Here is a 16,707-nt window from a genome sequence, read left to right as displayed (position 1 = left end):
GTGATGAATTGAATTATATGCTTTATTCATAGGAAGCAAGATAGATTGGCATATAATTTCATCGCTCGTTCACGTGATACACTGCGTGACAGACGAGATACCGAGACTGCATACCGAATAATCGATTAGTTCTGTTGCGACTCTATACTTCCTTGTCGAGAAAGAGATGTAAACGTTGTTTTTGATTAGCACAATTATGAATCACATTGTCATCACTCACAAAATGGTATCTGTGGTACTAAACAGGATGCCTCCTGCTTGCCTTTGGACAGTGCCACACAAACGTCTCATTAAGCTCGACGATTAGTTATCTCGTGCACTTTCTTCAACGTTAAAATTAGGCTGTCGGGTCTATTGTTGCATTGGAAGAAAATTTGCAAGTACAAATTTGTTTTACACGCTCTACTCGACAAAAATTAATTTTTTTTTATATTTATGAACTCTAATGATCCTTTAAATTTAAGAATGATAAATAAAATAATGTGATTTCTAGATTTTTAATGTGAGAATTAGAAGGAATATAATAACAAAATGTTAACAGGAAAATAAATGTAATAAAAATTAAAGAAAAGTTGAAGAAAAGTGATAAGATGCATATAAAATAGATAATTTAAATTAAAAAATATTAAACTGGATATTATGAAACGTTGGTTTGACTACGAAATGATTACAATATTTTCATTTATGTGTAAATGATTTTCATTCTCATCATTATAATAAACAAGTTATAAATAGTTGGACTAATCTAAATAACATAACTTTGTTATATTATTCATTTATAACGTTTATTTTTTCAAAACTCCTCATTCTCATTTATTATATTTCTACCTTGATGCGGGATAATTTAATTTCGATAAACGTCATTTAATAATTTGATATAAATTTTTATACAACACGACAAGAAACTAGCGAATAAGAGATAATAAGAGATAAATTTTTATAAATCTATGTTCTCAAAATTGTACGAATATATAACAATAACTCCTAATATTTATGCAGACCTTGTAATGATAAGATGTTTCTTTATATTTCATTTGTATATTTTTAAATTTAACGATTTTATGCCACAAATTTGCTTTTTATATTTTTTTAAAAATTGTTACATAAATTACGAATTTGCATCTCATACTTATACATACTTATCTACATACTTATCTAATGCAAAGTGCCTTAAGTCATAATCTCAATTTTAATTACAAATTCTTTTGCTATAAACTTTTTAATTTCTGTTGAATGCGCACTAGCGCATATTGAAACGCATATTATACTGTGTTAACATTTCGTTTAATCGACATTCAAAATAATTTAAAATTAATTTAAAAATAATTTAAAATAGTTTTTAAAATTAACTAAAATATGTTTGTGATATATTTATCAAAATATTGCATGTCAAGAAGTTGAATGTTCTTTATCACAGACGCAAAATTCGTATTTATATTATGTTAAATCCTTCTGCAGTTGCTATTCAAATGAAATATTAACATTTACTTTGACATATTCAATTTCCTTCAATGTCATTTAAAGACACATATATTAATTCGTAAACGAATAAGTGAAATAGGAATTTAGCAGTTGAAATCGCAAATCGATGATAATATTATACAATTTTAAAATTCACCAAATATTCTCGAAAGCCTTTTTTTTACGAGAGAGGGGAAAATGCTTCTTACGCACGCCCCGCCTTCTGTAGGGCGGGGCAGTGTGGATTCTCGAAAGCCTAAATTTGAAACACTTAATATTAAAATAATATTAAATATTCACCGCTTTAATATTAAATATTCACCGCTTTATATTCATGTTAACATTCCATTTTATCAGTATGATAGGAAAACAACAAGCATGTTAATTAAAATATTAACGACTTCCGCTATAAATAATTCCAAAATATCGATCTGACATCTTTGCGCTTCTGGCATTTAATTTATGAGAAGCCTTCAAAAAGTAATTCATTTGTTTAATTTTAATGTGCGGCTATTTAAAGAGCAATGTATACACATCAGCTGATAAGTTGACTGATGCAAGAAAGAAAAATGAACTCAAAAACAATCAAGAATTGAAAAGAAAGATCTGGCATCCTTGAGACTTACGCTTATGACGATTTTTAGGAAACACTGTCTTTAACACGCCGGAATGAAACTTAAACTTGGATTATATTCATAAAAAAAAAACCTCTTTAATGTCGCAAGTTGAATCACTCTCGAATCCACGCTTGTAAAGTCCTCCATTTCTGTAGAGAGACGAATACAGCATTTATTTAAGAAAAAAATCTGACTCGAATCTAATCTAATCTCTTGATGTATCATCGATTCTATTGCATTGTAGTTTTTTAGCAACATTAAAGAAGTTATTACCCGACAAACTCCAAGTAACAGATATGTAAACATTAATTATAATTTCCCACTCAACAATATAATTATTATTTAAGGATGTTTTGTACCTATTTTCAAAATATTGAGAATTTAATGAAAATTGTACAGAATGTCCTTACATATGTTTAAAATCTTCCGTACAATTTTTAAATCGATTCACTAAAGCGTTAACACAAGTTACAAGGATTTTAATTTGTACCGAATTAATGTGTTCTTATGGGGAACGTATAACCACGTCGATTCAAATGACAAAAACACATGAAAATAATATTCAGAATATGTTTAAAATTTGCAAAAGTTTAGATACAGAGGAAATATTTAGTCATATTAATAATAAATAATATTATATAAGTACTAACTGGTTAAAAAGATATTAAATATAATTCAATCAAGTTAGCCATGTATCTGTCACAAGGTGAAATTCTCTGCTAAAAGTTAATCATTTCGATGAACAAAATTCGGAATATTTCAGTAAAAATGCAATAAATATTTAAAAATACATCTCTGCACTGTAGCTAAGATCAAATTGTATTCCACACAATTTCTTACTCAAAATACACCAAAAGTGGATATATTCGTCAATATTAATTTTCAGCTACTTTTTGTTGAGATTGTACATACAAAACATTCTTAACACATAACAATATAACTTACATGTTATATAATTGTTATTTAACAGTTATATAACATGTAACAGTTATATAGGATATCTTAAAAAGCTCCCAGTAAGCAAATAACGTTATTCCTGATTAAAAACCGAGTCGAAAAGTCCTGAACCATTTTGTTCCCTAATGCTTAATAAAGCATTAATTAATGAGTAAAATTCCGCCAATAAGAACACAAATTTCCTCGTTATCAACATATGAAGATTTGGATAAGCAACAAAATAAATTGTTTTGTGCTAATATTTAAATAATTCATCTTTTCAGAAATCTTTTTAATACTTAAATCTGATTAATTATTTAATGAATTTTGGAAAAAGAAAATGGATTCAGAACTTTTCGACTCGATTTTTAATCAGGAAATAACGTTATTTTCTTAGGAGCTTTTTAAGATACATCCCGTATAACTGTTACTTGGTGTACGCCGGGTACCGTATCGGAATATACGACTCGTATAACGTAAAATTGCAATGAAACCCATCGAACCGAAGACAGTCGCGGTATCGATCCTCTTTCGAATCATTCGAGACAGCGCATCGAGTCGCCTCGCCCCGTCTCTCTTTCCGCGCTCCCCCTCGTCCTCACCACGCCGCAACGCGCCATGCCATGACAATGCCGGTACGTTATCGTCCTCCTGATAACGCGCCGGAGTTATGTAAAATAAAAATAGGAGATGCGACACGTGCGTGGCCGCGAAATTTTCCGTCATGATATCGGGAAATGTTAAGTGAGCCGCCGGGTAAGGCCTGCATCGCGATCCCTGGCCTTGGCCGGAGGTTCAGACGGCAAGGATGTCGGTGTCGCGTGCGTGCGACGCGCCGAATCGCGGAGCGCGCATTCGCCGCGCGGCCCGCGCTCCCATTGGTCGCCGCCACATGGTCTGATGTCAGACCACGACCACAGGGACGGTCCAATTCAATAATAAGATGCTGGTATGCTTAGGTTTGTGCCAGTACTGTGTCTGATCGCACGACGGTTTCGTTGCTTTACCAGGGAGCAAGAGCCACTCGCCCTCTGCGAGACGAAGGAGTGCGAGTCACACGAGATCACGCGAGGAAGCGACACCCGCAGTGATTCAAAAGACCCAAAAAGACGGGACGCGACGCACGGTACAAGTACACACCCTGAATAACTCAGATAGCAAAATCGGATAGAGAAAGTTTTGCAATTTATGTGCCGCATACTATGTCAGCAGAATGCTGTCAATATTCTAGCAAAATATGCCGTTTCAGTTAATGTTTTCAGAAACACAGCAAAAGTTGAGCATAACGTGCGTTACGATGTAATGATAGAAATGCAGCAGAAATAAAGCAGAGTTTTACCAGCATAAATAGAACAATTCAATGCTGGAATAATGTGTCGGCAGAATGCATACTGAGAGTACGCATAATCTGTTGTCACAGTGTAATAGCAAAATCTCATCAGAAATATCAAACTTGTGCAAGCACGCTATGACAGCAGAAACACAGCAGCAATGCAGCATGCTCTGCCGTCATACGATGACATTTAATTTTTTAAATACAGGATCTGTGCGACGCAATTTGACAACAGATTGTCGGCAGAAATCGAGCAGGATCTGCGCACAATCTTTGATAGCAGATTAATGGCAAAAACGGAACAGAGTTTGCATGATTTGATAGTTCCTTCACTTACCGCTACGTGAGCTGTTCTTTCTCGTAATTGAATTTCTGTCAGAAATATATATAAAGTCGCGAATATGAATAAAAGACTAAAAGTATAGTAATTATCATTTTAATTTCTATCACTTTAATTTCTGATATCTGATACAAGCAAATGAGAGTCAGAATATTAAACTGATCGGAATCAATATGATAAATTGAAAATTATTCATACTGCCTATTTGAGGCATAAAGCAAGAATTTAATTCTAAATAAATTACATCTCAAATTTTACAAGTTACATTTACTTTTATCATTTACTTTATTATTAATTTAATTAAATTGAATTAGTCCTTCGCTATATGAGATATATAACTACGGTATAACATATTACATATATGTCATTTTCTAAGAAAATTCTTTGCCGATAATATTGTTATTTAGCACCTGTAATAATTTATTTTGTTGCATTTATATAACATTAATAAAAGTAAGCGCAAATCTTGTGAAGTTTATGCTGCCAATTTGTCATCAGGTTGCATGCGCAGATTCTGCTCGGTTTCTGCTGATAATCTAACATCAAATTGCACGCGCAGGTCCTGCTCGATTTCTGCTGTCATATCATGACAGGCACACTGTGCTTCATTTCTGCTGCATTTCTGCCTTCATATCATATTGACACATCGTGTTGGGAAAAAAGAAACTTAATGAGGACACAGCTGAGCGATATTTGCTGCAAATTCATGATTGAATCTGCTGTTATACTGCTGGCATACTGCTAGCATTTTGCTATCTGGGAAAGTATCGAGTTGCAATTCCTCTCTTTGACTCTCCGCTCTGCGGGACTCTATTCATTTCTCTTCGAGATTATACGTGTTTACGGGAGGAACGCGAGTCAGGTGAATCCGGACGATCGATATAAGGGGTGATGCGAATATAATCGTCTTCCGAAGTTAGGTTTCGAGACGTCCTTTCTGGTCCTTCGGAAATCTTTCCGAGTGTCTTCGAGTCATTTGTCCGTATTTTTCTCGAGGAGAAAATTTCTCTTCGTTTCCCAAGACGGCACAGACCATTGTTGTTACATTGGAGGAATATACATTGATTTGTGCTGTGTGGGTCGGAATTCTAACCCGAAAAAGTTACCGGCACGAGACGTATCGTATATTTCAAGGAAAAGCTTTCGATTAATTGGAAAAGCAATGACATTGATAAGAATTAAGAAACGGAGCAATTATTCGTACATTCCAATTGGAAATTGGTTGTATGTCGAATGAATATTGTATGTTCTACAAGATATATTTCTTACCAGAAATATGCAAATAAAGTGCATTAAGGATCTTTTGTATCTATTTTCAAAATATTAGGAATTTCATGAAAATTGTACAGAATGTCCTTACATATGTTTAGAATCTTCCGTACAATTTTTAAATCGATTCACTAAAGCGTTTACAAGTTATAAAGATTTTAATTTGCACCGAATTAACATGTGTTCTTATTAGAAACGTATAATCACGTCGATTCAAATGACAAAAACATATGGAAATAATATTTAGAATTTGTTTAAAATTTGCAAAAGTTTAGATACAGGGGAAATATTTGGTCAAATAATATTATACAAGTACTAACTGGTTAAAAGATATTAAATATACTTCGATAAAGCCATGTATCTGTCACAAACCGAAATTCTCTGCCAAAAGTGAATCATTTCGATTAACAAAATTCGGAATATTTCAGTAAAAACGCAATAAATATTAAAAAATACATCTCTGCACTGTAGCTAAGATTAAATTATAATATTCCACACAATTTTTCAAATACACCAAAAGTGGATATTCGTCAATATTGATTTTCTACTTTTTGCTGGGATTGTACAAAACATCCTTAAACGCGACTTATAAACAAAATTGCATCATTCCTTAACCCATTCAGACCCTATGTGCACAATTATGTACAAAAACTTTAAAATCATTTGAAATAGTTATTTTTTAGAATTACTTTCCCTGCGATCTCCCGGTGGAAAAAAAAATATATATATATATATATATATATATTTATATATCTCGTCGTTTTAAACCCTTAACATCAATAAAAATTAATTCAATAATGTTTTACATTACAGAAAAAATTCAGGTCTGAATGGATTAATGAGCTCTTTATAAGTAAATTTTGATAACCTTTTGTTAAAACAAGATTTCTTGTTTTCGAAAAAATATACGAGATGAAACATGTATATAAATATTTTGAAATATAAAAATTCGTATTTGTTAATTTTCTATGATCAACGCGGTAGCGTCGCGCCAAGTACATAAAAAACAAGTCCAAGCATTGAGTTCCAAGCATTGAGTTGAGAGTCACTGCTCTCGATGGGGCGCTACCAAGTACCTTATCCGGAATTTCGCGTCAAGTAAACTTTCGGTTAAGAATTTAATAAACTATTTAATAAACTAAAGCCATAATCAAAAATCTAACGACACTTTTATGATAAAATGTGAATATATGCTTTCGATTGCGACCTGTTTGAACAAAATTGGTGCAGTTAATCCTGAGAAATGATGATCGAATATCAGAATTGTGACATTTTTCGTTTTCCTTCATTTCCAGTATCTCGTACGTACATATGCTCGCACGCACATACGCAAAGCGAATTTGTCCCTCAAGCGGCATTCACATCGCTGCGTATACGATTATTGTTTCGATATGTACAATGCTTTAAGTGACAAAATCATATGTGTGCATGTGCGCACATACGTGTGATATGTATATGTATGTGTACGTACATATGAAAGATAAATTTATTAAAGTATAGTGCGGAATAGTATAACAAGGAATAGAAGTGACACGTTAAGGTTACTTGTTTAAAAAAACAGAAGAGAAGTGACATATTAAAAGTTATTATCAAGCAACGCAGTAGCGTCGCGACGCCGAGTGCATTGATTAGTAAAAACCCAGATTTGTGACACTTAACGAGCGCCAAGTGGACTGTGATTGTGAAATTTTTCTCATTTCTATTTAGATTAGACATAATATATTTTGACATATTATATTAATAAAGAGAATAGACAGTTATCATTTTGTGGAATATATTTGTATAATTAATAATTATATATATATATATATATATATATATATAATTATAAATTATACAAATATATTCCACAAAATACATACATATATACAGGGTGATTCATTTTAATCGCCCCAGGCGGATATTTCAAATGCTGTTGAGTTTAGAGAAAAATGTTTCAGACAAAAGTTGTATGGTTTCAAGGGGGACTTAAGATGGTACCATTGGTTTGACCTTGAAGAGTTATTTGAAGGTTACATGAAAGTCACCTTCAATTTCTTAAACGGAACCTATATTTTCTCTTTACATATTCTTGTAGCTTATCTCGAAAGCTTTCCAAAACACTATAATAAAGTACCTTTTCGTTAAGTACTTTTTGAGTTATAAGGCTTGAAATAATTTCTTAATTTTACATAAATCATAAAATATCTAGTAAAATATTCATTTTTCGATTATCTTACCTTAATACTTTTATGTACAAAATAATGAGAGGAATCAATTGGTGTAAAGAAAACACATAGTTGTTTCTAAGAAAAAATATGTAATTTGCAATTAACAATTACATATTTTTTCTTAAAAACAACTGTATGTTTTCTTTTTACCAATTGATTCCTCTCATTATTTTGTGCATAAAAGTATTAAGGTAAGATAATCGAAAAATGAATATTTTGCAAGATATTTTATGGTTTATGTAAAATTAAGAAAAGATTTCAAGCCTCATAAGCGCCTCGAAAAGTACTTGATAGAAAAATAATTTATTATAGTATTTTGGAAAGCTCTCGAGATAAGGTCCAAGAATATGCAATGAAAAATAGGGGGTTCCATTTAAAAAAATGCACTTCCGGTCTGAATTGTCTATTTCCGGCCGGAATCAGAAGCTGAAAATATCATCATTCGATAGAGCGCACCCCAGATTTATAAAGAAAATGTATTTACTTTTTTGAAATAACCCCTCCTCTAGTTGTTAAATGGGTGGTACAGGTGGTCTGAAACACCCTGTATAATTCGTGTTCCTTATTTACAATTTTAATCTACATTTATAGAAAAGTTCACTTCAACTGCGTCAATATTACAATGGCATTAATATTTCAATTCGTCAATACTACAATGCCAGAGCCAAAGATCAATGCTTCTAACATGCATAATAAACCGAAATTGATCAATTATAGTAAAAGATTTTTAGACTCGAGTAACGACATGATAAACAAATCGAGTCTTGAGCACCATAGCATGCTACAAAGTGTTAACAAGTACATATTCACACTATATTCTTTTTAATAGTTTGTTTTCCTAGTGAAGTATGTGTGTATATATGTATGCACGATACATACATTCTGTCTCGAGTCAAATGTACATTTTCTTTCTGTTGTTGTATGTTATTTTATGTACCGATTTCGAGATGAGATGCTTGTAATAATTTGTAGAAATTTCTTACAAAATTCTTACCAAATTTTGCCAGTCAAAATTATCATTCATTTGTAAGAAGTCAAGTAATAAGTCAAGTTTAATTCCGGCAGATGTATCTTCTGTATGCATCTCTTGTTATCAAAATGCTTATAATCTTTTTTCTTTCTCTCTTTAATTTTATGCAGCAAAGGATTTAAATGTTCATCAAGAAGCAACATTTTTAAATGCGTTTAATTTTTATAATAGTTATTTGGAAATAATTAGTTTAATTTATGTAATATAAATATATATAAATATAAATTATATAATAATATAAATATATAAATATAAATTATATACTAATATAAATTTATATAATATAATATAAAATTATATAATAATTAATTTAGTTATTTAGTGTGTAACGGGCTTATTTCCGCGGATAACGGCAGTCGTGGTGATCGGGTTCGATTAGGCAGGCGTAGAAATAAGTGTAACGCGGGGTTCGGTTAATAAAATAACAAAAGAAAATATATTTAAAAAAAAAATAGAGTTTGTACAGGTACAGTTGCGTGCGTGTGCGAGTAATTATCGCAAAAGAAACTCGGCGCGTATATACAATTGCGTTCGTGTGGATATCGCAAGAACTCGACGCGTTCGAGATATGCCGCGGGCGTTCGTTCGTGGGCTCGCGGCTCGTGTCGAAAATGCGCTAATAATTGCAACGTGTTTTAGCGGGGTTGCAATCGGTGCTTATGCTTGATGTTGCACGGTCGGATGCACCGCGAGTTCGCGCAGCGAGTCGTGAAGACCGGGTGCCGATGCAATGCAGCGTTCGCGAGTAATAAAGAATTTACATTGATCAGCTGTTTAATCATCGGTTGATGGACGTCACGGCGCGTGCCGGCGTTTTTCGACCGCTTTTTTCGATGCGAGATTGCTTGTAAAACCGCGTATTTTCGTGGAAATGAAACGACGGGATTTCCTTTCGGGAAGACCGTGCCAGCGAGAACGTCCCGCCGGGGGTAGCTCTCCTCTCTACCTCCGGATGCACGGGTCGGACAGGTGACGGAAGCTGGATTCGTGCGTCTGCCGGGAACTCCCGGAGAGATCGGGGAACGCCCCAATTTCTGGATGCACTTTTAGAAAGGATTGCGCCTATCTTCGCGAATCCTGAGAATTCCCAGGTGTGGCGGGGTACTCCCCACCGCTGATTTCGCTGCTTTTGGCGTCTTATTTGAGTTTGCTTTGGCGACTGGTGCGCTGGAGAAACTCGGAAAAGAGTGCGTCTTCTTCGCTCGACAAGCCCTTTTTATACGGGACTAATTAACCCGCGCCGGCGTAAAAACAACGTTACCCCCGTCGAGCGGCCGCAAAACGTGACGGCTCCGTTCGTGGCGCGCGGTGGAGCCGGGCGCGAGGGGACTTAACCCGATCGTTCGGGTTTCGTCGGCCGTTTTCGGCGCGCTTCGTTTCGAAGCTCAACCGTACGGCTTCGTTTTTAATGTTTAAAAATGTGGCGCTCAGCGCCCTGCCCTTGCCCGGCGGTTCTTATGCCGGGCGGCAGCTTCCAGCGATCGCCTGCTGGGAATCAGGGGTGCATGGGTGCATCGTTATAAATGTTAAAGGATAGTTTGTATTTCCAAAAAAAAAACGCTGTTATATCATATTTGACACTTCGTTTTGTTATCTATACATGATATTGAAAGTGAGACATTGGAATAATTATGCATAAAAGCTCGTGTGACTTTTAACGCATTGTCAAGTATGAGGCAAGGAAAACAATAAAGATTCGATCTTACTTATGTATTGCCATTGCCATAAAATATCTAACATTCTTGCTTTCTTCTAACTAATTGTGTACATACATACAAGAACCCTTTATATCAGGAGCGTGTTTACCTGACTTGACTTTGATTTCATTTGCACTCGAATGCGATCTATCGAAGAATAAATTTAAATAATATTATATAAACATAATATTAAAGAAAATGACGAAATATTATTGTCGGACAGAGAATTGTGACAATTTATTTACGAATTTTCGAGGGAGGTTGTATTAAGAATAAAGATTTGATACAGGGTGTCGACTTGACGAAATGGGCACGTGTCACGCACAGATTTCATGTCATTACATACATTTTATATTTTTCTACGCATTATTCATTCACGTTTAGCTCGTATGAGCCACGGTTTCGGAATATTACGAAATATGATTTCTCTGATGAAAAATCGCTTCGTGCCGCAGACATTTCCGTCGCATGCGTCAAACATGTGTAATTAGTGGACACAGTATACATAATAAATCGAAAATCAATTCGCGATTACGTGATACGGTACGAATTGATGACCTGACCTTTCGACTCTTGTGACGCAACGCGATCGACTATAAAATCTTTTTATGCCGTGAAATAATTCTGGCAATAAATTAATTTTTTTCCATCAATTTTATCATCGATAATAACGCTTTAATCGACTTGTAACGATGCGCCCCGAAATGCATCATTTCCCGGCGAATATCAGCCAGAAGCTGCCGCCCGACGACCACCAGTCGGGCAGAGGCAGGGGCTGTGTGCCCACTTTTTAAAGCCTTAATAAAATCCGGGTAGGAAGTCCGACAGAACGCCGTCGGCCGGGAGCCGCCGGTTGAGAACCGCACGCGCTAATAGGCCGTTATTTTTTCCGTCGCCCGGTGGGAGTAAACAATAAATACGCCGGTGCACGGACCGTAATTAGCGGTATAAAACGGGCTCCCGGTGACACCAAAGATCAGATCCTTCCGATCCTCTCGAGCAAAAGCTAGTTCGAAGGCAAGCTTACGCATAAAAGAGAAAACTCCGAAGCGATTAACACGAACCGAAGGTAGTGCGAACGCTGCCTCAGCCGATCGATATTGGCGCTCAATATCGCTCCCTCTCTCTCTCTCTCTCCAAAATCCAAATTAAGGCATCGTACCACGTCACGAGGACCTGAGCCGCCTCCGACGCTCGCTAGCGTCGCGACGCCTTCCGAATAACCAAAATCCATCCAGGGAAGCTAATTTCGTAAATTAAATCCCGATAAGTTAAAGCCGAACAACTGAAATACGGGTACTGCGATAAGAACCGGCAAAAGAAGCGCGACAAAAATCACGCCGCCGAGCGCCGAAAGGAACGCGCCCTTTAAACCGGTGCATTGTAAAAATGACGATTCTCCGTATTAAAACTACAATAAATTCGCGGATTATTTACTCGATAATATCCGCCGAACCAAGCGCAATTATAACCCGCGACTCCGCTGGAAAGCAAAAGCAACATGCGAATCTAGGATACCACGCCCGGTGCAATCGATACATCGATTGCCGGCCGCGCGCCCGATCTTCCTCGCGCCACGCGAAACACGCACGCACACACACACACACAATCATCCGTGCCGTCCGATTTATACGTACACACACACCCACACACCCACACACACCCACACCCACACCCACCCACCCACCCACACACACACACACACACACACACACACACACACACACACACACACATACATACACTTGTATACACCATACATTAAAATAAAATACATTTTACAAATCCACACAGAGCAATTCTTTCTCCTGGAACCGACGGCTATCCGTACTGCGATCCGCAGCGACGTTACAGACTTACGTTTAACCGGCAAATCGCGATAAATTTTTACCAAGAAATATTCATCTTTGCGATAATGCGTGTACCTTCTTATCGCGACCGACTTAACGTCAACCTTGGACGAGCTGCGCACTTTTAAACGGTGACTTTAAAGAAATACACGTATCAAAAAAAAGAAGGATGATGTAAAAGTATAATTATAAGGAAAATTATATTGAAATAAATTATCGAGCGGTTGATGAAAATCGACGAATTACGCAAACACGTGACATTTTCTTGCTGAAACTGTATCGTGCCGATAATAAAATATTTTCTCCATCATGCGACCAATGTGAGAAATTTCGTACTCGTCATTAATATTTTATCGTGTATTGCGATATCACGATTTTTCGAAATGGCACGTTTGAGATTATAGCTGAATATTTGTCAATTTTTTTTTCTTTATTCCCATGTGAAACGGTATTGAGATAAGATCGAAAAATGAATATATATCTTACGAGATATTTTATATCTTTTCTTTCTGACATACTTAATTATTTTCTTTATAAGACATGTATAAAATATCTTATAAAGCATATTCTTACTATTTGAAGGAAATAATTTTTTATTTCCTTTATATACGTGCCGGAAATATCTCATAAGGTATCTCTGCGATGTACACAGTGAGACATTTAATTTTGCACTCTATATGTTATATGTAATAATTTTTCATACATCACATATAAATAATTTATAAGTTATATTCATGGTATGTTAATTAGATACATCACTCATATAATATATGTATATTATATATTTGAAAGTAAAATAGGCAATTTGCATTATCGCAATAACATTTTGTATTAATTGGTACATTAATTTGTTTTCCTCTGCAGCACCTGAGATATTTTAGGAACACTCGAGACTTGAGTGGAATATAAAATGTTTCGAAAATTTTCAAACACGCAGATAAAGAAAATTGGTAATTTAAGGATACGGGCCATTTGTTGATGTTATGCATCTTTATTCAGAAAAAGAAAAATAAAATGAGAAATATTGAGAAAAGGAAAAAATGATATTTACGCGCGAACAATCATTGCAAAATTGGTTTATCTAAGTGAAACTACTCAATTGAGATTACTCAAATTTTACTCTCATTAACTATGTTATATGCCAATTGAAGGTAATTGCTTATGGACCGAACGTATACAAAGAGACTGGTGGACGAAGAACCAGTGTGAGTTCAGATTTCGATGTGCTAAAAACGCGTAAATCATCTCTGTTTATTCGTGAGAATGGGATTTGCGACGATTGACATGATACGAAGTTCTTTGTGCCTCTAAACTCATCGAGATCACATCGGTTGTAGTCTCTTTGTTTTTAGATAGATCCATCGGAATTATCAGGAATCCTCCTGATTTGCTTTCCAAGATCTATTCAAAAGAGAGCAAAATATTTTTATTAAACATAATATTTTTATATGTATTAAAAAAAAATGTGAACGACATTGAAAAGTTTCTATTGTGTAAATATACAAGGTGTTTCAGACCATCCGTACAACCCATTTAAAAACTAGAGAAGTGGTTATTTCAAAACAAGTAAAAACATTTTTTTTATAAATCGGGTGCGCTCTATCGAATGGTGATATTTTCAACTTCTGCTTTCGGCCGGAAATAGGCGATTCAGACCGGAAGTGCATTTTTTTAAATGGAACTCCATATTTTTCATTTCATATTCTTGTGGCTTACCTCGAGAGCTTTCCAAAACACTATAATAAATTATTTTTGCATGAAGTACTTTTCGAGTTATGAACCTTGAAATCATTTCTTAATTTTACATAAACCATAAAATATCTTGTAAAATATTTCATTTTTCAATTATCTTACCATAATACTTTTATGTACAAAATAATGAAAGAAGTCAATGGTGTAAAGAAAACACATAGTTATTTTTAAGAAAAAATATGTAATTGTTAATTGCAAATTACATACTTTTTCTTCGAAACAACTATGTGTTTTCTTTACACCAATTGATTTCTCTCATTATTTTGTACATAAAAGTATTAAGATAAGGTAATCAAAAAATGAATATTTTGCAAGATATTTTATTGATAATATAAAATTAAGAAATGATTTCAAGCCTCATAACTCGAAAAGTAATCAATGAAAAAATACTTTGTTATAGTGTTTTGAAAAGCTCTCGAGGTAAGCTCCAAGAATATGAAATGAAAAATTGGGGGTTCCAATTAAAGAAATGCACTTCCGGTCTGAATGGCCTATTTCCGGCCGGAACCAAAAGTTGAAAATATCACCATTCGATAGAGCGCACCCGATTTATAAAGAAAATGTTTTTATTTTTTTGAAATAACCACTTCTCTAGTTTTTAAATGGGTGATATGATACGGGTGATCTGAAACACCCTGTATTTCCTCTTCATGGCTCGTGTAACTCTTGAAGAGACAAAAAGCGAAGAGGGATTTTAATCAATTCTATTCTAATTTACGGGTAACGATTTTAAGGACGTCGGAGAAGATTCTACGCAAAGGACTTCAGCAAGATGCCTGCACAGTTTGAAAGTATCAACAGTCCGATGACGCGGGAGCCGGTGGTCACGAATGGAGTCCCATATTCCATCGATAGTGACATCGTCATTACGGGCATTTCAGGTAATTATTGGTGCGATTGATCGGATCGTTATCAGAGCGTAACGCATCGACGATATTATTCCAGGTCGTTTACCTGAGTCGGCAAACATTGAGGAGTTTAAGGAGAATCTCTTGAAGGAAATGGATATGGTTACCGATGACGAGCGCCGTTGGGCGGCAGGCATTTATGGATTACCGCGAAGATCCGCCAAGATCAAGGATCTCGCTTCGTTCGATGCCTCCTTCTTCGGGGTACATCCCAAACAGGCACATGTAATGGATCCGCAACTTCGTATGCTGTTAGAAACTACGTACGAGGCGATAATCGATGCTGGCATCAATCCTTCGACCGTGAGAGGATCCCGCACTGGTGTCTTCATCGGCGTCTCCTCCTCCGAATCGGACGAATTTTGGACGAAAGACCCGAATCAAATTAACGGTTTGTATATTTTGAAACTCGGTTTCGAATCTTGTACAAAATCTTATCAGTCTTATCTCAAAAGCTTATAAAAAAATTAAGACCATTTATACTCACAGAAAAAAAAAAGTATTAAATCAAAACTTACTCTCTAAAAGTGAATTAGTGTATTATCACTGAAAAACAGTAAATAATCACTGATTATAACAGTTAAGTATAGCACTGTAAATCAGTATATTTTATTCAAAGAATCAGTTAATAATTTTAAGAATCAGTTAATAATTTCAATCAGTAATATGTATTTCTCAATATCAGTAATATTTCTTTCGTTATTGTCAGTAATGTTAAACTACAATTCATTTCTCTATCTATTTCATATAAAATTAAAAATTTTATTTATATTTACTAAATATTTATTATATTAAAAATTTTATTTTATTTATTTTATTACATGCACATTGAACTTGCTATTTTAAGTAGATAACGAACGAATAATTTTCATTAAGTCGCCAGACATTTATTTGTACAATTGATAAGATAGATTTAATATTTGAAATTAAATCGAAGTATTATTTTTAATTTTATCTGTCGCTCTTCGCAAACTTTATATAATTCTTATGACTAAATACGAGAGAAATAGTGATCGTAGAGGTAAACGAACGAACTAGCGATTACTGGATTTATGGTGAATTTTATTTTAACTGACCATAATCAGTGAGATATAAGATAAAATAACAAAAAAATAAGCGTTTCCATTGAAAATCAGTAAAATACTCACTGATTCTCAGTGAAATCTTATTTTACTGTTTAAATTAGTGATATTTTCACTGATTCACTTTTAGAAAGTATATACTTGAATTAACGCGTTCATTGTTTCGTATATACGCAACAATTTATAATCTTCTTGGAGGAATTTAATAATTTTAAATTTCAA

The 16,707-nt window shown here is 34.6% G+C and overlaps 1 protein-coding gene across 2 annotated transcripts in view; it reads left to right on the top strand.

Moving 5' to 3' along the window:
* The first annotated feature begins 3,993 nt into the window (after positions 1–3,993).
* Positions 3,994–16,707, top strand: part of LOC105258076 (fatty acid synthase-like) — a 31,851-nt gene continuing 19,137 nt past the window's right edge. Inside the window, exons 1-3 of one of the 2 annotated variants that reach the window (XM_025414806.1) lie at positions 3,994–4,140; positions 15,230–15,376; positions 15,441–15,794. In XM_025414806.1, coding sequence (XP_025270591.1) covers positions 15,268–15,376; positions 15,441–15,794 — 463 coding nt within the window. In that variant the 5' untranslated portion in view covers positions 3,994–4,140; positions 15,230–15,267. Of the gene's footprint in view, positions 4,147–15,229; positions 15,377–15,440; positions 15,795–16,707 lie in introns of both variants that reach the window. The other variant, XM_025414807.1, reaches the window with a different exon arrangement.

The sequence above is a fragment of the Camponotus floridanus genome, unplaced genomic scaffold, assembly GCF_003227725.1.
Source record: "Camponotus floridanus strain SB8 unplaced genomic scaffold, Cflo_v7.5 scaffold113, whole genome shotgun sequence".
In the NCBI taxonomy this organism is placed as follows: Eukaryota; Metazoa; Arthropoda; class Insecta; order Hymenoptera; family Formicidae; genus Camponotus; species Camponotus floridanus.
The sequence above is the reverse complement of the archived record's forward strand: the minus strand, read 5'-3'. Positions and strand labels throughout refer to the sequence as shown.